A 21,680-nucleotide genomic window follows, 5' to 3' on the forward strand; every position below is an offset into this window, starting at 1 on the left:
TCACAGGACCATGCCGATCAGCCCTGTCTCCCGAGTCAGAGCCTACCCTTTGTGAAAGCTCCCCGGGCAATCTGGATGGGTTCCCGGCTGATATTATAGATACCGGGGTGTCCTGCCCATGAAGAGCTTCTGACCTAGCTGGGGAGACAGCAGACACCCACCCGAAGTACTAGAAGGCAACCAACACGACATGTATGTGAAGAGTGTTGGAGGAGTTCACAGAATGGAAAGGCCCATGCGAGCCCAGAATCAAGGTGACAGCAGAACTCTGATCGGACTTTAGAGAGTGGAGGGAACGGGCATTCTACGTTATAGAATAATAGCAGCCAAGGGGCAAAGGCAGAGGGCCGTGTGTAGGGGGTGAAGTGTTGAGGAGCTTGGCTTCAACGCAACCTCACGCAAGGTGCCCATGACAGTTCATTGAATCTGCTGAGACGAATCCTAAGACAGGGGCTTAGGAGGCACGTAGGTTCAGGGAACGTGGGACAAGCCATCATGATGCTCCAGACAATATAATTCTCTGGTTCTCTATCAATAGCAAAACAAGACCTTAAGGCAGAGTGGAAACAGACAGGCGGCAGAAACATACGGGACTCTGGAGGCAGGAAAAACACAACCCTGATAATGAACACGTGCTCAGTCTTTCCCACTGCCGGGAGTTACACACGTTACAGGGCCCTTTTATCCCCCCAGCGACACTATCAGGGAACTGTTACCATCTCGCCTATTGGGCAGATGGCAAATCTGGGCTGCAAAGTGGGTGAGTAACTCAGCCAAGACAACACAGCTTGTGAGCGGGACTGAAACCTGGCCCACTGTTTCTCCCAGCCACACTCATGAAGCCCTTCTCTCTGTTGCTGCCTTCAGTGGCCACAGCCCGGGTTAAAACAGAACTGTGCGCACGCAGAAGTCCGGTCAGTGGTGCAGGCCGATGGGCCCCCGTCTTGTGCTCATCCCCTTGCTTCCTCACCCGCTGAAGACACATCCCCGTGCCCAGGCACAGTGCACACGCCCTTTCCTGGGGGCAGGACAGTGCTGTGCTTAAGGTGTTGGTCCCATTGCACTGGGAACTGCAGAGGGTCTGGCCAGAGTGATTTTCGCCCTGGGCAGTTTTGTGATGGGTCAGTGGTTCTCAACCTGGGGGTTTCGACCCTTTTGGGAGTCGAACGACCCTTTCACAGGGGTCGCCTAACACATATATAATTACATATTGCTTTTGTGATTAATCACTATGCTTTCATTATGTTCAATTTGTAACAATGAAAATACATCCTGCAAATCAGATATTTACATGACGATTCATAACAGTAGCAAACTTACAGTTATGAAGTAGCAACGAAAATCATTTTATGGTTGGGGGTCACCACACCACGAGGAACTGTATTAAAGGGTCGCGGCATTAGGAAGGTTGAGAACCACTGTGGTGGGTGCTGAGGGCTCCGGCTCCCTGGCTGAGGGGCTGGAAGTGCAGGAAGCAGTTTTGCCTGTGGCGTATGCACCCCTGGCACTGCCCCACCTGCTGGAGCCTCTGAGCTCTGCGCTCTCTTCAGCTGTAGCGAAACAGTCAGGAACCTGGGCGCCCTCCTCTTGTCTCCCGGGGCAGTGACCTCCCAACCCCTCTTCCTGGAAGGGCCCAGGAGGCGGGACAGCCCGAGGCTGCGGCTGAGGCGCCTGCAGGAGCTGCAGGGAGGACGCTGCCACCCACAGCCTCCCGAGCTCACTGGAGCAGGGACAGCGGACGCCCAGCGGTGCAGCCTGAGCTTGGCTGGGGGCGCCGAGGGCAGGAGCAGGAAAGAACCATGGCCCCAGGCTGCCCGCGCCTCTGGGTCCTGCTGGTCCTGGGCTCCAGCTGGGCAGGCTGGGGGTCCACGGGGGCCGGGGCCGCGCGGCTGAGGCAGTTCTATGTGGCTGCGCAGGGCATCAGCTGGAACTACCGGCCGGAGCCCACAGACCCCAGGTAAGGCGGGCGTGGCGTCCGCGGGCTTCTGTGGGATCCCTGACTCCTCTTAGGCAGTTCCCTCCGCTGATCCCGCTCGGAGTCTGAGGATATTGAGAAGATGCAGTTTGATTGGCTAGAAGCTTCTTTCAAGTTGGCTGATAACACAGTTTAGTTAGTATGCTGGATTGTTGGCTTAATGTATTGATTGGTTTAATGTATTGATTGGTTCAAAAGCACCAGGCACCCACCCCCTCGCTAGCCCTGCAAACTCCTGTTCTAGAATTTTAGTGGTCTAGCATTGTTATGGAGCTTCTAGTTGCATAGTTTATTCCGTTCTCTACATCGCTTCAGCTTCTAAAACTAAACCTTGTGCTTTACTATACGCAGATTATTCAGTAAGGACTGCCATCATTTTGTTGTTTTCTTCTAAATGACTTTCAAAAGCATCATTAGCCCCTAAAAATGCAACATTTTTATTCTTTTTTCCTCACTTAATCTTGGCAATTTGAGTGGGGTCCCTATGAAAAGGCAGAGAGGCAGTTAAGAGGAGGTTTAAATAATAAAACTCTATCTTTGAGTCGGAAACCACTTTTCCCAATTGAAAGGCTAAAAATAAAACTTCCCAGAAATGAGACAAATTACAGGATTTGCTCAATATTTCCAGTTGGTTATATTTTTACTTGTTTTAATGGTAAATCTCTTAGTGTGGCTCATTTTTTTAAAAAACTTAACATCAGACTTTGAATGATTGCAAAAGACATGTTCCCCTTTTACAAACACAAAACGATCTACCAAGAGATATTGCAATATTTTCAGTCTTTTCGTGTATAACCTTAGCCCTTTTAAAATTTCCTTAGTAAGGTTTATTTTGGAGGGCATTACCTACTCTCTTGGTCTTATAATAAGAAATCCCTCTTTTTTAAAAAAAAAAAAATACAAATCATCTTAAATATTTCATTTCAAGGTGATAATCAAGGTCCCACGCACACTGTACGGAGCTGCCGTTAACTAAAACCCCCAGGAAGATAAGTCTTTCCAACACTGATCTTTCCTGCTCTTGGGAATACTGACTTGGTTGCTGGCTTTCCTTTGGCCGCTGTGCTATGCTTGGAAACGTGGTCTTTCTTCCATAGTTAATGCTGAAAGCTGGGGGCAGGACCACCGAGGTCAAAAGTCGGATTCACGTGTTGAGTCCACAGGGAGCCACGGTTGGTCGTGCCATCCTCTTGCTCCGTGGCTGAGTTCCCAGGATTCTGGGAAGAGTCTTTCTTCTGGTATCAACTATTGAATCAAAACCATAGGAGGATAACCCAGACCAATGCTCCATATTGAACCTCAAAATCATGTCATTTCCCTCTAGTACTTTCTGGTGGAAATCTGTATATCTGGCTGCTTAAATTAAGAACTTGCTCTAAATTGTCCTACACTGAGAACTAACTGATACTACAAGAAAATCAACATTTGGCAATCAATCCCACCCCTTGCCAAAGTCCATTTTAGCACAAAGCAAAGATCTGTCCCTTTAGTTCATCTAAAATTAGCAGAGCAATGCCTTTAGAGGTTAAATATATCTATTATTCTTGCTGCAGGCCTGAAGTGACTGTTTCTAGAAATTTCCTTAAGAAAACTTGTTCAATCATTACATGCACGTAGTAACAGATATTTTTAAAATGCATATATAGCTCTAGCTGGTTTGGCTCAGTGGATAGAGCATCGGCCTGCGGACTGAAGGGTCTCAGGTTCAATTCTGGTCAAGGGCACATGCCCGGATTGCAGGCTTGATCCCCAGTGTGGGGTGTGCAGGAGGCAGCCAATCAATGATTCTCTCTCATCATTGATGTTTCTCTCTCTCTCCCTCTCCCTTCCTCTCTGAAATCAATAAAAATAAAAATGCATATATAACCATCATGCATATTATTTGAATTCATATCATCTCTAACTTTCTGTTCTGACAGATTATTTTCCAGGAGCCATTCAACTTTTTCAAAATCAAAACAAATATGCCTCAGTATGCTCACACAATATATACAGTCAAATATGTTAGAAAACACACGTCTATTCAACTTACTCCACATAAAAGACTGATTTTTCCTAGTAGAGCTTTTACGCCATCATCTATATTCCTGTATTTAGAGATCTGAGGTCGGGGAGGAGGAAAAAATTTTCAATTTTACTAACAACCAAATAAATAAAAATGGAATTCCACGTTAGGGATAAAATCAACATCCTTGGGCTCTAAGAACTCTGGAGGTTGTTTAGTTCATTTTCAACTTCCCTGTCCTCACCTTCTGCTCCCCCCACACCCTGAGCACCCATATTCCTAGTGTCCAGTTCCTATTCCACTGCGAACCCACGGCTTCCTATAGCTGGTCATTCCAAAAGCACTTACTCATTCTGCCCCCAAACATTTGCACAGCTCTTATATCTCACAAAAAATTACAAAGATTACTACAATTACAGATTTTTCTGTTTGCTGGGGAAACCTGAAGGCTGAGCACCAACTTTTATTAACTTTTAAATTATTACTAGCTAACTCTAAGTCCTTTGCTGGTAGCAACTTATTTAATACTCATAACAATTCTGAGAGGAAGTTTTACTATTATTCCCATCTCACATTTGTAGCAACAGAGGAACAAATGTGTTTAGTAAGCTATCCAAGGTTACACAGTTAATAACCACATGGTTTAAACCCAGACACTCTGACTCCCCTGTCTGCCCATGTTGGGGACCGTCATGCTGCTGGCAAAGTCTAAGCTGACCAGAGGACATGGCAAAGCCCTGGACTCTACCCTATGTCGATCCTGGAAGGTTTTAAGGTCAAAGCTCAGGAAAGGTTTAAGGCCTTATTAGAGTTTGCAGCAAAGTGGAATTAGACAAGGCTTGACCGAGGCACGACCTCGGTGGCTAAAAGTGCAGTTACTAAAACATAACCTGATTGTCATAGTAACTGTCAAACATAGATGGATCTAGACAAAGCTTGCCCAGTCTTGCCCAGCCTGTAACAATCTGCTACTTCCCTATAATGGGCCAAGTCCTAGCAGTGATCTATGAAGCATGACCAGCCACAACTTAGATATAAAGCAGTGTGTGTAAAGAATAAAGTTGCTGGTACTGGTGCTGCTGCTGGTGCCTTGTGCCAGTCCTCCCAACCCCGGACTCTTGTATTTCATCCCACTCCGCCTCTACCCGTCGGACCCTCTCCAAGGTGCGGGTCACCGCATGCCCAGCCACTGTAACATGCAGAGGTCACAGCGCTGGGGAGGGTCTCCCATGATGCCCTGAGTATGGCTGGGCCACTGTCTCTAGGTTAGGAAGCTTGACAAAGCCAACCTGGTCAGCTAGTTTGGACATTTTAAGAAATGTCCCCCAATTCTCTTCCCTTTACCTTTATCTTTGAGTTTGAGAGGAGGATAGGAATGAAGTGTCCCAGGAATCTCTCCCTCCCTCTGTGAATTCTGTACCAGGAACACAATGGGTCCACCTTTTCTGAATCTTGGCTCTACCCCTTATCCAGGGACAAGTTACTTAAACTCTCTGAGAGTTAGTTTGCTCATTTGTTTGTTCCCAGCGTGAATCCAGGGCTTTTACTCAATTACCATAGCAAACTTCTCAACTAGAAGTAGGATCCACCAAGTCAGTTCTTTACAACGTTGCCCAGTAGCTTACCTCTGTATTTGACTGACCGGCTGAAAATATCCCACATATTTATTCATAAAAGATTTGATCATTTTTTAATCATTTAAACTCTAAACCTAAAGTTTGGGTTCACATGACCATCTTGGGTTCTTCTTCAGAAAATTGGTTCTGAGTAACAGGATCAGTTAGGTCAGGCTTAATTTGTGACAGAATGATGATCACTGCAGAATATTCTTGAAGAGACCAACAATTATTGTTATCAGTGCCATTTATTGCTCATATTTATAAGACCATGGGTTTCTGAAATATAATTAAAAATACTATTGCTCCTAGGACATGAGAGATTTCTTTCTTTCTTTCTATTTATTTATTTATTTATTTATTTATTTATTTATTTATTTTTGGGAACGTGAGTAGATGTCAGACATACATTTTAAATTAATTTTTCTATTTTATTTCCAGTTTGAATCCTTTTGCAACAACTTTTAAGAAAATTGTCTACAGAGAGTATGAAGCACATTTTCATAAAGAAAAACCACAGTCTAAAACTTCAGGTAAGCATGAAACACATATTCTCTAATTTGATATTATCTATATCTAAAATATCCATTTAGTGGTATTTTATAGAAATGTGAGTTTTTGTTGTTTTAACCAGTATAGGCTACATAACTTGTGGAGCCCAGGGCAAAATGAAAATGAAATTCACATTATTGAAAATTTCAAAGCAGTGACAGCGAAGAATGGAGGGAAGCTGGGCCCTGTGTGGTTTCACAGGCCACAAGTCACACGCCCACGGAGCCAGCTGTTTTTAACCTTGACCAAGAAGCTGAAAAGGCCTTTTAAGTGTTTGAATTTTTATTCATTCATCTGACAAGCTGTGACTGTGCACGTGCTCTGGGCGGGGCCTTGCACGGGGTGCTGTGGGTGCCACAGGGAACAAGACAGGCGGCCCAGGCTGAGGGTGAGACGAGCCTCAGCTAACGGTCCTTCCTCCCTCTGGCTCCCTGCACTCATTCAAAGGAACTGCAAGTGGCTGCTCTGGATTCTTCTGCGTCTGCCTATCCCGGCTCCTGTTTTATTAAGTGTGCTGTGCACAACAGCTATCACTTTTAAAGAAAAGTCTCCTCTTCCTTCCTTAGTTCTTCTTTAACCAAGGAAAGCGGGTCGCATGGGTTGGGGTCTGAAATATGGCACCATATTTTCTCAGGAACGACAGAGGTCAGCAAGCAAGAACTTCCTCCAGTTGGGTCCCTGGTCACTGATTCCCTGGGCCTTCCCTGACCAGTGTGGCCTGCACTGTGTCCCAGGCTCACTCTTCTGCCTCTCTATCATCCCATTCGCCCCCACCTCCTCTGATCCCCCTTTATCTCCCCTCTTTCCTGAACAGGAGCCTTCCCCATTAGCAATAAAACAAAACACAGCTATGTTCAGGTTAACTTCCATCTAGAACAAAACTCCCCTCCACCCTGCTTCACTCTCCTTTCTCTCCCCTCTCCTTCACTATCAGTCGCCGTCTGAAGGGCCCACTCATTCCCTATGGAGTCACTTCCTCTCCCTGCACTCCCTCTCCAACCTGCTCTGAGGGAGCCCACTGGAATGACTCTCAGAAGAGGCCCCTGTGGCTGAGGGGACGCCAGAGCCAATGGTTTCTTTCCAGGTCTTTCCCGACTTGACATTCCTAGGACATTCAATGCTCCCCTCTGGAACGCCTTCCTGAAACTTGGCCCCACACGGGAGGAGCAACAGGGTGGTTCTGAAAGGGAATAAGACGTTGGAGGATATTTTGGAGTTTTATCAAAAAGAACACAGTGACTTAAAATATCTAAGGGCTCAGGGAAGAATCCAATAGAAAAGGCGCAGATAAAGTCTCTGACGGACGGAGTCAGACTCAGAAGAAACAGGGTGTGATCAGCTGCGGTAGGAGACACACTGCCTTCCCCAGGGCCCAAGGTTACTGTCAAGTTAAGTTTGCAGCCCTGGGCAGGAGGGCAAGGCTCTCCCAGCCTCTGCCGCGGAGTCGACTCACGTTCATAACTCAATTCCAACCTTAGCACACACCTAAGAACTTTTTAATTAAATTAAACTATAGGTGGGTAAAGGGAAAGCAAGCCAGGAAACATTAATGAGGCCTGGGGAAAAATAAATCGGGCGGGTGTTTAGAGCCCTGTCTTTTGTGGCTTTTGCCAAGTTAACAACTTGAGTGCCGCGCTGTGTGAGCCATTGGGCCAAGTGCCGTGAGTGACAGAACAGACCGGAGCCAGGCTGGAGACCATCCCTTAAGCCATAAGGAGGCATTGATCGTTTTCGGGGAGGTGGGCACTGTGATCGAAATCCTTGGAGATGATGAACTTTCGTAGTGATTTCCTGATCCAGCCTCATCAATTAGAGGTAGACCTTGACAGATGATTCATGGTTAAGCCCTGTGCACTGAAAACAGTATTTTTCTGTCAGTCTCTGTATATCTCAAACAGATTTGTTGTATATGACCTCTGAGGCATTTTAACATCCATTTTTATGCAGCCTCTTCCTAAACTCCCAAAGCTGCTGAACTATGAACCCCTGGAGGGCAGGGATGACGTCTTATTCATCTTTGGATCCTGGTAGTAGTTGATACAGGAGGCGAATCTGGTGTCCAGGGAAAGCCTCAGATACTGAATGAGGAGATCTGGGTCTGAACACTGCCCTTGACTCGTGACCTTCCCCTCCCAGCCTAGTTCTGCCATTCGTACCTCCCCCCGTTTCCACTCGTCAGGTGGGTGTGATTCTAGCTGAGCCTGAAGGGGAACCGCCATGCGCCCCACTCCATAACAGGAGCCCAGACCCCGATGCAGTACTGGAGGTCTGAAGACCAATGCCTGCCCAGCGACAGGGGGAGGGAGGGACTGGGGCCATTTTCAGGAATTCTGTCTTGTGCTTTTGAACAGCTAGTTTTGAGTCTTTGCACCTTTTCAAAGAAAATTATGACATGTTTGTCCCTGAAGGTTCTAAAAGAGCTGCAATGATGGGCGACCTGTTTTCTGTAATGCATTACTCACCTGAGAGTAGGGGGTGGGTCAGCTGACCTCCCTGTGGCCATTCCCAAGGCCCCAGCTGCAGGAAGTTGGGCACCGGCTGTGCTACCTTCCTGGGCCCCCAGCTTGACTTGGGCCCTGAGGAGAGGGGTGGGAAAGGTTTCAGGGCATCTGGCCGACAGGGGAGCTGAGCAGCAGCTCAGGAACATTTGGCCACGTGTTTGCCTTCACGCATGAAGGCGTTTGAATTGCCTTGATGAAAACATTCCTTTGTTTTGCCCTAATTCTGAAGAAGCAGAAGGGAGGCTAAATAAATTCACTGCCGTTGGAGGTCTCATTAGGTTAAACAACTTGTAAGGTTTATTCTGGGCATCTGGTATGTGCAGCCACGAGATGCCAACAAGCAAATCAACCAAGCAAGGCCACCATGGCAACGAAATGCAGGGACAGTGTGAGCGGAGTCCGCACGCATGGGCCTCGTGGGCATCCCGGCAGGTGGGAGCAGCCAGCGGGAGCTTCGCAGGGAGCTAGGACTGAGCGTAGCAGCCAGAAGAGAGGGTTCAGCCGGGGTCAGAGCAGTCAGGAGTCAAGACTGGTGTAGCCTGTTCCAGAAAAGGGGGTCTAGAGTCTAGACTGTGATTCCTCAAAACTCAGAGCAGATGTCCTGTCCCCTCACCCCCCACGCAGGGCTGGTCCTCCAGCCTCTGCCCGCAGCATTCTGCCCGTAGCTCAGCAGCAGCTGCTACCTGTGTCCATCTCCAACGGGCTGTGGCTCCTTGAGGACAGGACCTGGCACAGGCCCTGACGTGTAGGAAGGGAAACCTCTCTTAGCTCCTGCACCCGACCCACTGTCCTGCTGTGTTCCCATCGACGTAGCTGATTATTAACTCAGTTGTTCCGATTAGAAGCCTCGGGTCATCCTGGCTTCTCTCTCTCTCATGCCACATCCAACACGTCAGCAGACGCTGCTGGCTCTGCCTCCAGAATTCAGAGCCCAACCTCTGCTCACCGCTTCTCTGGCCCGATGTGCTGTTGCCTCATCTCTATCACCAAGTCCTGCTTCCACTCTCGTCACCACACAGCAGCAGGGGTGAACTTTTTGTCTGTTTTTTTCCTTTTTCTTTTTGAGGATGAACTTTTAAAATGCATCAGACCCCACCTCCCTGCTGCACAAAGCTACCTCGACTTCCCATTTCATTTAGAAGAAAACCCAAGGTCCTTGCTATGACCGTAGGGCCTTAAGGGCCCTGCCCCCACCGTCTCTTCTCACTCTGCCCAGGCTGGGTTGTTTGTTTTGTTTTCTTTGTTTGTTTGTTTGTTTACTGTTCTTTGAAAACATCAAGCTCACTCCTGCCTCCAAGACTTTGAACTTGTCCAAGAACTGTGTGATTTGCTCCCTCACTTCACTTTGTCCCTCTAAAGTAGCCTGTCACCCTCCCTCATGTCACCCTGGACAGTTGAAAACGAACATCTGCCCTAGCCTGTTTGGCTCCGTCGATAGAGGGTCGGCCCATGAACTGAAAGGTCTTGGGTTCGATTCCAGTCAAGGGCACGCACCTCAGTTGCAGCCCAAGTCAGGAGGCAACCAATCGATGTGTTTCTCTCACATCCATGCTTCTCTCAGTCTGTCCCCCTCCCTTCCACTCTCTCTAAAAATAAGTAAATAAATAAATAATGAACATCTTTCTTTTCTTGACCAAAGATGGTAGGTCATCTCTAAGGAATGACAGTGGGTCAGAATTGGGGGACACAGTGAGAATGACCACTCCTACTCCTCGGCTTGCTTTGAGCCAAGCCAAGTGTTTCTCCCTTCCTGTCCTTAGCCGGCTGCATGCAATGCTGAGCTTATGAGGCGGTAAAGCCTTACAGATGGAAGATAAGCAGGTCAACCTCAGAACCTGAGGGCTGACTGCAGTCACTCATGGGATTCTCTGCATGGTGTGTGTGTGTGTGTGTGTGTGCGTGTGTCAGCTCTGTCTTTTGTAATCCTGACATAGTTATCTTTGCTTCCCTAGGACTTCTTGGGCCTACTTTATATGCTGAAGTTGGAGACATCATGAGAGTTCACTTTAAAAATAACGCAGACAAGCCCTTAAGCATCCATCCTCAAGGGATTAAGTACAGTAAATCCTCAGAAGGTAAGAGGAGTTTCCTATCCCTCTGACAGGAGAAAACATACAACCCTTTAACACCGTGTCGAGCACTGAAAACCATTCTATTAACCACATGTCACAGAACTCCCCTCAACTGGTGAAGAGGAAAATGATGGCTGTGTAAGCGTCAGGGGAATGAAGGCGTCCTGGAGTCATCTGGGCCTCAGTGCTTTGTAGGTTCTTGTACTTCACTCGTTGGGCGGGCCAATTGCCTGCTCTCTCGGAATTCCAGTATGTTCACCTGCACAGTGAGAGTGACCACATGCACATTGCAGGACGGTGTCAGGTGGGTCTGCAGACTTCTCTTTAGAGAGCAGAAAGCAAATATGTTTGGCTTTGTGGGCCAGGCAATCTCTGCTGCAGCCACTCAACTCTCCCTTTCAGCACAAAAGCAGCCAAAGGCACTATCTGTATGTTAGTGAATGAACATGGCTGCACCTCAATAAAACTTTATTTACAAGAAAAGGGAGCTGGCTGGATTTGGCCCACGAGCCATCATTTGAAATAGTGACATAGGACTAGCCTGGCACACAGATGACACTTAAGTAACGTTAAACTTTTGGACATAGTGAAGTAGTTGAGAACATAAGCTTTGAAGGCAGACTTAGGTTCAAATTCCACTGTATGTTTCTGGCTAAATGAGCTTAGCATCCCTGAACCTCAGCTTTCTCATCTGTGAAGTGGGAATGGTTATCCGTTCTCCTAAGATTGCTCTGAGGATTAGATGGGATTGTTTAGGTATTGTACAAAATAAACATGGTTCCGGGAACCTGGTAAACGCTCAGTAAAGGATGTCAACGATGATGATGATGACAGTGACAGTGAAGATCATGAGGTTGATGGAGATAAAAGTGAATATCACCTGTTGTTGATATTGTTCTGATTATTTCCATTATGCTTATGTTCAGACCACAATAAGCAGAATAGAGTTCTGCTAGGAACTGATATAAGAAATTGTGTCCATATTGTAATAGATGTTAGTATCATAATGCAAATATAACTTTAGACCTTTCTCAATTCACAAATCTTCTTTCTTCCATATGTTCCAACCACCATACATTTAAAGAGAGTAATTGAGGAGGAGAGTGGTTCACAGGGCAGGGTCTGGAGCTAGACTGCCTCAGACACTAACTGAGTGATTTTGGGAAAGTTATGTAACTTCTTTGTGCCTCATCTTTCTCATCTGTAAAATGGGAATAATAATCAAGACTTCTTTTTTGGTTGTTGTTAATCCTCACTCAGGGGTATTTTCCTATTGCTTCTTCAGAGAGAGTGAAAGGGAGGAAGGAGAAAGAGAGAAAGAGACACCCATCCATTGGTTGCTGCTTACACATGCCCCGACTGGAGGTGGGAGGGAACCCACAACCCAGGTACATGCCCTAGACCAGGAATCAAACCCACGACCCTTTGGTGTGCAGGCTGACACTCTAACCACTGAGCCACTGTCCAGGGCATGACTTCATATAGGTTTGTTGTCATGAAATCTTAGCACAACACCTAGCCTATAATAAACACTTGATAAATATTAGCTATGATGGTAAAGGTGATTATTCAGTCAAAATTTGTTCAAATTATGTCAATATCTCAATTAAAATTTTTTAAATGTGTCCAAATAATTTAACATTTAGATGACAATTTATGGATTAGAAAGTGACTTTTACATTTATTATTATAGTGTAAATTATTGTCAAACTCATTTCTACTAAGGGCTACTTGACTGCTAACAGGTCAATGAACTACCCTCCCTGGGGACATGTGTGTGAGCACATACTCTTTGGTTTGAGGGAAAACAATGAAGCATGAACTGTGAAATTTCAGGCACCTTAAAGAGCCAACTTGGCAGGACCCTGGGTGAGGTAGCATGAGGAGGAGTCTCTCCTATGTCCCCCAAGTCACATGATGTCATAGAACAGCCACTTAACCTACATGTGAGGCTCCCAGACGACAGTGTCAGGAACTCAGCGCCCTGGTGCCAGCAGGGAGAGCCCTCAGGATGTCCCATGGAGGTCCCGTTTTAGACGGGGGAGGAGGTACGCGCTGTGGACTTTGTATTCCAAGCTGGGCTGTTTGCACGGGAAACAAACCTTGCAACACCGTCCCTCTTCCTTTCTGTTTATTTGTCCCTGCCACCCGCCGCGGCCAGCAGTCATTCGTGAGCAGAGGTTTAACATGCGCCCACCACTTCCGCTGGTCACCTGATCATTGCCCCTGGTGCCAAGTCCCTCAGAAAGTAAAGACAGTTTGGTGGGAAAGTCACATCTGGCCTTAGGAATGAGATGCAAATCCAGCCAATAGAGAAAGAGTGTCCTTCCTGGCAAAAGGCAAGTTGCATTTTGTTGTGTCCTCTTCCCTAAAATAAAACATCTTCCTCACGTCTGACCCTCACCCCCCTGAGCCACCCGCTCTGGTTTGAACGATTGTTTCAGGGGTGGAGAGGAACTACGCGCTGAGCCAGCTCCATGAGAATCCGGGTTTCTTTATCTCAGAGGCAGATGTTTGAGAGATGGATGCTGGGAGGTTGAGATGAGTAAAAGGCTTAAGAGAGGACTCAGTCTTTGTCCTGGTGGCTGCTTGATCTAACCAGAACCAAAGCAACCTCGAGAACAATCTCCTTATCTGGGAGCTAATCCTGGAGCCCCACCGGGGTTTGGAAACCTGCTCTCATCAGCTGGAAGGGAACGACAGCCACGGGAAGAGTGCCGGCTTTAGCGCCAGGATGGCCTCGCTTGGAACCCTAAGTAAATGTTGGCAATGTCCTTTATCACAAACCCTCAGTTTCATATCTATAAAATATAACTCCTTCCCTCTGAGGTTGTCGCAAGGATTAGTCAGAATCAAAGTAAAGGCCCAGGCACAGTGGGCGCACAATACAGCTAGCTGCTGTCGCGGGGCTCGTCCATGGCTATTCATATGCGGGCATTGCATTTCGTTCCCAGAAGCTTAGCTTGAACAAAGGCCTTGGCCTCAGATAGCGTCATCTACCCAAATGAAGTAAAAGGCTCCCATCGAATTCAGATGCCAAAATGAACTAAACTTCCCCAGAAAACCTCAGCTATCCCGAGCACATTTTGAATAATTGCAGTTTCCAGGTAGTTTGAGGTTCACTTCAAGTGTCTAAACAGTGGTCGGCAAACTGCGGTTTGTGAGCCACATGCGGCTCTTTGGCCCCTTGAGTGTGGCTCTTCCACAAAATACCACGTGCGGGCGCGCACATACATTGCGATTGAAACTTTGTGGCCCATGGGCAGAAGTCGGTATTTTGTGGAAGAGCCACACTCAAGGGGCCAAAGAGCCACATGTGGCTCGTGAGCCGCAGTTTGCCGAGCTGAAGTTTGCCGACCACTGGTCTAAGATGTTTTCTTTCCATTGCTTTGGGTATGAATCTTTGTAAATGGTATACTTCCCCAGGCCTTTCTAAAACAGCGGCTGACGGTCTGTTCGAGGCGTTTATGTCTTTGGATCAATTTTTGTTCATCAGTTTATGTTGGTCATTAGATTCCACATATGAGTGAGATCATGTGATACTTATCTTCTCTGACTGGCTTATTTTGCTTAGCATAATGCTCTCCTGGGGGGCAGGGGCAGGGGCAGGCTGGGAGAGGACAATGGGGGTAAAGGGGGACATAGATGAAACTTTCAACAATAAAGAATAAAAAATAAATAAAATAATAAAACAGAGGATGAGAAGCAAAATTCGAGTCCCTCTCTAAGCCATTCCTTCCAGTCCGCTGTGAGAGCTTACAGACATTCACAGGTGTTAGAACTGTGTGCAGGCTGAGTCAACAGACTCTAAACAACAGCTGTGTTATCTGCCTGTGGTATGACCTGCAGGTGAAGACCCTGAGCTTTCATGCAGGCAGCGGTTCTCAACCTGTGGGCCGCGACCCCTTTGGCGGTCGAACGACCCTTTCACAGGGGTCTCCTAAAACCATCCTGCATATCAGATATTTACATTACAATTCATAACAGTAGCAACATTACAGTTATGAAGTAGCAACGAAAATAATTTTATGGTTGGGTCACAACATGAGGAACTGTATTTAAAGGGCCAGAAGGTTGAGAACCACTGCATGCAGGGGTTTTGTACATCATTTTGTAACCAGAGTTGCCCGGGAGCCTTGTTTCTGGGCCTTCTTGCCGTGGCTGTCATTTGAATTCTTGGCCGGAAGTCTGGGTGCTGGACAGGAAAGGTGTGCTCGTCTCATCCTGGCCTGTCATCCATGAATTGGTAGCATCTGACATAAAGGCTAAGTTGTAGCATGGTGTTACCCAACTGGTCCCAGTGCCCCCTCTCTCCAGATGTGCGTGAGAGCACCCCAGTAGCACGCAGGGAGGGATGAGTAACCCCTGAGAGAGCAGGATGGACAAGCCATGATTTGTAAAATGCTTACAAGATCATTTCCTTTAGAGATGTACTAAACAGGAGTGTGTTTTAAACCGCAATCACAACTGTTCCTAAGTATTTTAAAACGTTCTGTCACTAAAGGAGTTTTTTCTCTTTTTAAAAAATATATTTTTTTATTGATTTCAGAGAGGAAGGAAGAGGGAGAGAAAGATTGAAACATCAATGATGAGAGAGAATCATTGATGGGCTGCCTCCTGCACACCCCCTACTGGGGATCGAGCCTGCAACCCGGGCATGTGCCCTTGACCAGAATCGAACCCAGGGCCCTTCCATCTGCAGGCCGACGCTCTATACACTGAGCCAAACTGGCTAGGGCTGTCACTAAAAGATTTTTGACTTGAGGCTAAAACTTCAGCAATTCTCTGACTAGCGTTTGGTGACTGATTGTAATGCTGCACCTTTGAGCACATTTTATTACTCACAAAGACCTTTGAAATTCTTTGTGCAATTACCTCTAAGAGTTTGTTTCAGAGTGAATCTTATCCTTTTACTTTATTTATATTCTTATTTTAAATGTGGGAGTTGCATTATAAGTACTATAATACAAAATTCTATAATATTCCACTTTCTGCTGGTAACCCAACACTGTGAATAAAAAATTGAAAAATAAAATTTCCACCAGGGATTGTTTTTTGCATTTAAGTGTTACCAAATTCTCTATATGAAAACAGTTTTCTAGGTTTTTCCAAAATGTTCCAATGCTGGACATAATATAAGCAATTACATTTTTCACTTTTTATCTGAATATTTTGGCCTAATCCAGACACTTCTCTGAGTATATAAGTACCTGAAACAAACCATAATGGCTAATATAGCAATTCTCATCAATCTCAAACATGTGGACTCCCCTTCAGCAGAGAGCTGCATGCGCTGTGCACTGGGCCAGGCTCGTTAGAAACATCAGCATCCAGTTTTCCCTTTGCCTCGATAAAAGCTTCTATGGCAGTAGTTCTCAACCTTCCTAATGCCGCGACCCTTTAACACAGTTCTTCATGTTGTGGTGACCCTCAACCATAAAATTATTTTCGTTGCTACTTCATAACTGTTATGTTGCTACTGTTATGAATCGGAATGTAAATATCTGATATGCAGGAAGTATTTTCATTGTCACAAATTGAACATAATGAAAGCATAGTGATTAATCGCAAAAACAATATGTAATTATATATGTTTTTTCCGATGATCTTAGGCGACCCCTGTGAAAGGGTCATTCGACCCCCAAAGGGGTCGCGACCCACAGATTGAGAACCGCTGTTCTAAGGGCACCTTCTGGCCTTAGCTGGTTTGCTCAGTGGATAGCGCATCAGCCTGTGGACTGAAGCGTCCCAGGTTTGATTCCGATCAAGGGCACACGCCCGGTTTGCGGGCTTGATCGCCAGTAGGTGGCATGCAGGAGGCAGCTGGTCAATGATTCTCATCATGGATGTTTCTCTCTCTCTCTCTCTCCCTTCCTCTCTGAAATCAATAAAACTATATTTAAATAAATAAAAAAAATAAAAAGCACCTTCTGAATCTTCAAAGACACACTGAAGCATTCACCCGGTTTACTAAATGGAGAGGAAAAGAGCTGTTCAAAAAAATAACAAGGCGGATGTCATGACTGAGCATCCACATGGACGACCAAAGGGGCTCTTTATGTAACTTCACTTTCCCAAACGGGTACACCCCATTTTACACTTGGAAAAAAAATGCTGAGAGCCCTTTGGCAAATAGCTAGTTCATCGTGACAAGAGTAAACAAATTGCCACGCTGACGAAGGACCGAGCAGGAAGTGAGCAGAACTGAGTATATATAAAGCGAAGGGCCACCCTTGCGTAAAGAATTTAGTCCAGCGAGAAGCTGAACAAGGACTTTTTGTGCTTTAGCACAATCGTCTTTCCTGGCCATTCCTCTTCTTTTCAGTTAAGACTTCTCACTTATTTTGATTGCAAAGTTAAAATTAGTTTTCCCAAAAATACGTTTCATAAATGCTTCCCCCAAAATAGCTGTTTTTATTTTACACCTCATGTAGTTTGCAAACTCAAAGATAAAATATGCCTGCTTTGTTCTAGATTAAAGATAAAGTAAAATACTTTGAAGTGAAAAGAAGAAAAGCATTGATAAAATTATCCCCAAACTATTTCACTAGTAACCCTCAATCAGTATAATTACTCCATGTATAAATCCGTACTGTTCACTATTTGGGTCTAGATGCCCCAAATTCACCTTTGAGTGAATCATTCATTCCATTATTTAAAGTTTATCTTATATTTAACTAATATATGAATATGAAATTCTCAGTAATTTACTTTGGTCAACTAGATGAACATTTATAAACCACTATGTGTTCCAATAAACCTGGATATGAAACCCTGATCATTTAAAAATAAGTTTGCTGTCATTTGGAAATCAGTCATGCTGCTATGGCTAGCACATGTAATAGCCTCTTAGGTGACTCTTAGATATTTATATTGGTTGGTTCTCATTACATATGAACAATGTGTTCTAAGGTGGTGTCTCCCCTGAAGTGGCCCTGGAAGAATTCTAGAGGTGAAACTTTTAGCAACGAGGATGCCAGCATGTACCCCACTATTAGCTATGAATCCTTCAAGGTCTCAGGCTGTCTTCTTTAGATTTGTGTCCTGGTGTCTGACACAGAGCCGAGAACATAAATGGTGGTGATGATGGTGGTGATGATGTTGATGATGATGGTGGTGGTGGTGATGGTTATGATGATGATGGTGGTGATGATGGTGATGGTGATGATGGTGGTGGTGATGGTGATGATGGTAGTGGTGATGGTGATGGTGGTGGTGGTGATGGTGATGATGGTGGTGGTGATGGTGATGATGGTGGTGGTGATGGTGATGATGGTAGTGGTGATGGTTATGATGGTGGTGGTGATGGTGATGATGGTGGTGGTGATGGTTATGATGGTGGTGGTGATGGTGATGATGGTGGTGGTGATGGTTATGATGGTGATGGTGATGATGATAATGATTGTGGTGGTAGTGGTGATGGTGATGATGATGATGGTGGTGATGGTGGTAATGATGATGATGATGATGAGTACCGAACTAAATTGAGGACCTGAGAACTGGATTAGAAAGTGAAGTCTATGTGTTATTGTCCCCTTGCTCTGAAATTTATTAATTTTACTGGTGATTGTGGGTAATTACCTGATCTTATTACCAGTTTTTACCTTCTTTAGAATAAATCTATCAACACCTTTAATCTTTCTCACATGTGTTAAGAGAACACAAGAGCACTTGAGAGACATCTTATCAGAAGTAAAACATAAAGAAAGAGGCCATATCAATTGTAAAATAGCTGGGAAAGAAAATAACCCAAATACTGAGGTGTATTACCACAGGCAGCCACACATCTAGCTGCCAGACATTTTGCCTATGTTTTCTGGTCTTCATGCCCATCAAAAATAATAATATTATTGCTAGAACAAAGATTATATTATGTAATAATGAATGATAAAACTGAGGCTAAAAGGGAGGCTGAGAAGCTTTCCTAAGTTCATGCAGTCAGCAGGTGGTACAACCAAAAGTTACAGTTCTGACCCCAAAACGCCTGGGCTTTCTCTTAAATTAAGCAGGAGGAAGTACCATTAATCATATAATCTCACAAATATTTAACTAAAATCATGATGAATGCTGTTTTCTATATATACTAGAGGCCCAGTGCACAAAAATTTGTGCACTCAGGGGGTGGTGGGGGGGGGGCCCTCAGCCTGGCCTGTGCCCTCTCACAGTCTGGGACCCCTTGGGGGAGAACCACCTGCTGGCTTAGGCCCGCTCCCCAGGAAATTGGGACTAAGCTGGCAGTCAGACAACCCTCTGGCAGCCCAGGAGCCCACGGGGGATGCCCACTTGCCAGTGGGGTGCAGGCCTAAGCTGTAGTCAGACATCCTTAGCACTGCTGAGGAGGCGGAAGAGGCTCCCGCCACCACCGCTGTACTGGCAGCCATCAGCCTGGCTTGTGGCTGAGCAGAGCTCCCCCTATGGAAGCACACTGACCACCAGGGGGCAGCTCCTGCATTGAGCGTCTGCCCCCTGGTGGTCAGTGTTTGTCATAGTGACCAATCATTCCCAGTCATTCTGCTGTTAGGGTCAATTTGCATATTACCCTTTTATTATATAGGATAGAGGCCTGGTGCATGGGTGGGGGCCAGCTGGTTTGCCCTGAAGGGTGTCCCAAACCAGGGTGGGGGTCCTGCTGGGGTGCCTGGCCAGCCTGAATGAGGGGCTGATGGCCGTTTTCAGGCTGGCCAAGCCCCCCAGCGGGGACCCTTACCCCATGAGGGTGTGGCCAGCCTGGGTGAGGGGCTGATGGCTGTTTGCAGGCTGGCTACAGCCCCTTTAGTGTGGGGGTCCCTGCTGGGGTGCCCAGCCAGCCTGGGTGAGGGGCTGAGGGCCGTTTTCAGGCTGGCCACAGCCCCTTCAGGGTGGGGGTCCCCCCTGGGGTGCTTGGCCAGCCTGGGTGAGGGGCTGATGGCTGTTTGCAGGCTGGCCAAGCACCCAAACCACCCAAGCTCCCAGTGTAGGCTGGCTGGAAGCAGGTATCTAGGGTTTGTTCATCTTTTATAATTGAAACTTTGTTGCCTTGAGTGGAGCTCAGAGCCGGCCAGGGCCTGCAGGAAGCTTGGCTTCCTCCATCGCCAGGGCAACCAAGCCTCCTGCTTGCTCCAGCTCCCTGGTTGCCGGCCGCCATCTTGGTTGGGTTAATTTGCATATAGTTGCTCTGATTGGCTGGTGGGCGTGACTTGAGGCATAGCAAAGGTACAGTCAATTAGCATATTTGTCTTTTATTAGTGTAGATAATATATAATGCTGCTATGTGTATATATACTCACATCATAATCACAGATGATATACAGACATGTACACATCTATATTGTGAGATATATAATCAGAGATCAGGGAATGAGTAAGCTGACATTGAAGCTGATATCTGAAGAATGGGCATGCCTTTATCCAAAGAAAGAGAGGAAGAAGTTCAAACTTTCTCTCTCACCCTACACAGAATACCACGTTTTGTCTTTTTGAGAGCTCGTGAAGGCAATGAAAAGAATTCCATTTTCTACTATAGGCATTCCCTGTGCTGTTTTAACAGTTGAAACACTGGATGCATCGCGTCCAGAAATATTCTTTCTTAACCTCATGAGGCCACGAAGCATGAGGCACTGACTAAGGGCTGGCAGCTGGGTTCGAGATGGACCCTGTGGACAACTCGCCACATGTGTTCCAGTCAATAGACAAGTCCACCCTGAGAGGGCGGCTTCCCTTATCAGCCCTGTGTGTGCTTTGCTACAAAAGCTATTTTGCAACTTTCCAGAGATAGTCCTTCCTGTTTATCAGCAGAGGCTTTTCCACATAAATGCTTTTTTTTCCTGTTTGATTGAGACTGAAATGATATTATTACTCACCAGAAGTCATTTGAGCTTTTAACATTTCTCAGCCCCTGATAATTTTAACACTCAAACGCTTCTTATCAACAGAGTGAAAGTTCAGTCGACAGTAAAGATTGGTTATCAATGTCATAGTATCTTTTGGGAAAAAGGAAAGACACAACAAAATCCCAGTGAAGCTTTTTACTAGTGCAAGGGTCACAAACTCAGATATTCTGGTCGTCAGGAGGGTAACTCAATGAGAAATAGGTCCAGTAGGCACTGTTGATCTGAGCTCTGTGTCCTATCCGAAGGGTCATCAGGATTCAGGACCAGGCCAATTCTATGCAGGAGTTAGGTCAGTGTCACCAGATGTCCAGGTTTTGTTGGTTTTGTTGTTAAGAGAAACCAGCAGTCCAGATTCTTATATGATATCTCCATGTTGTTAATGTTGGCATTGAACTTGTTTTAACACCATGCAGTTCTAATGAAACCCATGAATGACTTGATGACCTTGGTTCTAGCTGCGGGCCTTAAATCCTAAGAGCTCAATAAACAGTCATCGAGCTCTTGTCCGTGCCAGGTACTGTGACAGGCACCAGAGATTCTAAGACAAATGCCACCCAGCACCTGCCTTAGAGGACCTCGCTCGGGTCACATGTGCAGGAGGCAAATAATTATTATCTAGAAGGATAAAATGAAATTAATCATGGAATATCACACATATTCAATTAAAAATCGTGACATGTGTTGTAAAATAAAAATGTGCATAGCACAGTGAGAGATCAGGGAAGCAATAAGCTTGCATTTAAGTTGACATCAAGCATGAGCACACACTTATCCAAGGCAGGAAGGGAAGAAGAGCACCCTGGGCAGAGCGAATATTGTCTGCAAAGATCTGAGGGAGGAGGGAGCATTGTGTATCAGTCCAGGGAACCAAAGGGGCCCGAGGGAGTGATACACAATGTACGGGGGAAAGAGTCACACATAATAGAATGGAGAGAGAAGTAAGAATAGATCATTGTCAGGATTTTAAGCAGGAGCATGGCAAAGTAGGATCTGGGATTTTAAGGAATCATTCTGTCTACAGAGTGGGAAACAAAGCAAGGCTAACAAGCCAATAGTGGAGATAATCAGGAATTATAAAAAATACTCAATC

General features: G+C 45.9%; 1 protein-coding gene across 1 annotated transcript in view; it reads left to right on the top strand.

Moving 5' to 3' along the window:
- Nucleotides 1–1,799: 1,799 nt before the first annotated feature.
- F5 (coagulation factor V) overlaps nt 1,800–21,680 on the top strand; it is a gene marked incomplete at its 5' end in the record, with an annotated part of 63,467 nt that continues 43,586 nt past the window's right edge. The window contains 3 exons of the mRNA XM_081112313.1: nt 1,800–1,957; nt 6,038–6,129; nt 10,602–10,724. Coding sequence (XP_080968439.1) covers nt 1,800–1,957; nt 6,038–6,129; nt 10,602–10,724 — 373 coding nt within the window. The remainder of the gene's footprint in view (nt 1,958–6,037; nt 6,130–10,601; nt 10,725–21,680) is intronic.

This window comes from Myotis nattereri (assembly GCF_964212035.1).
Source record: "Myotis nattereri genome assembly, chromosome: 18".
Classification (NCBI taxonomy): domain Eukaryota; kingdom Metazoa; phylum Chordata; class Mammalia; order Chiroptera; family Vespertilionidae; genus Myotis; species Myotis nattereri.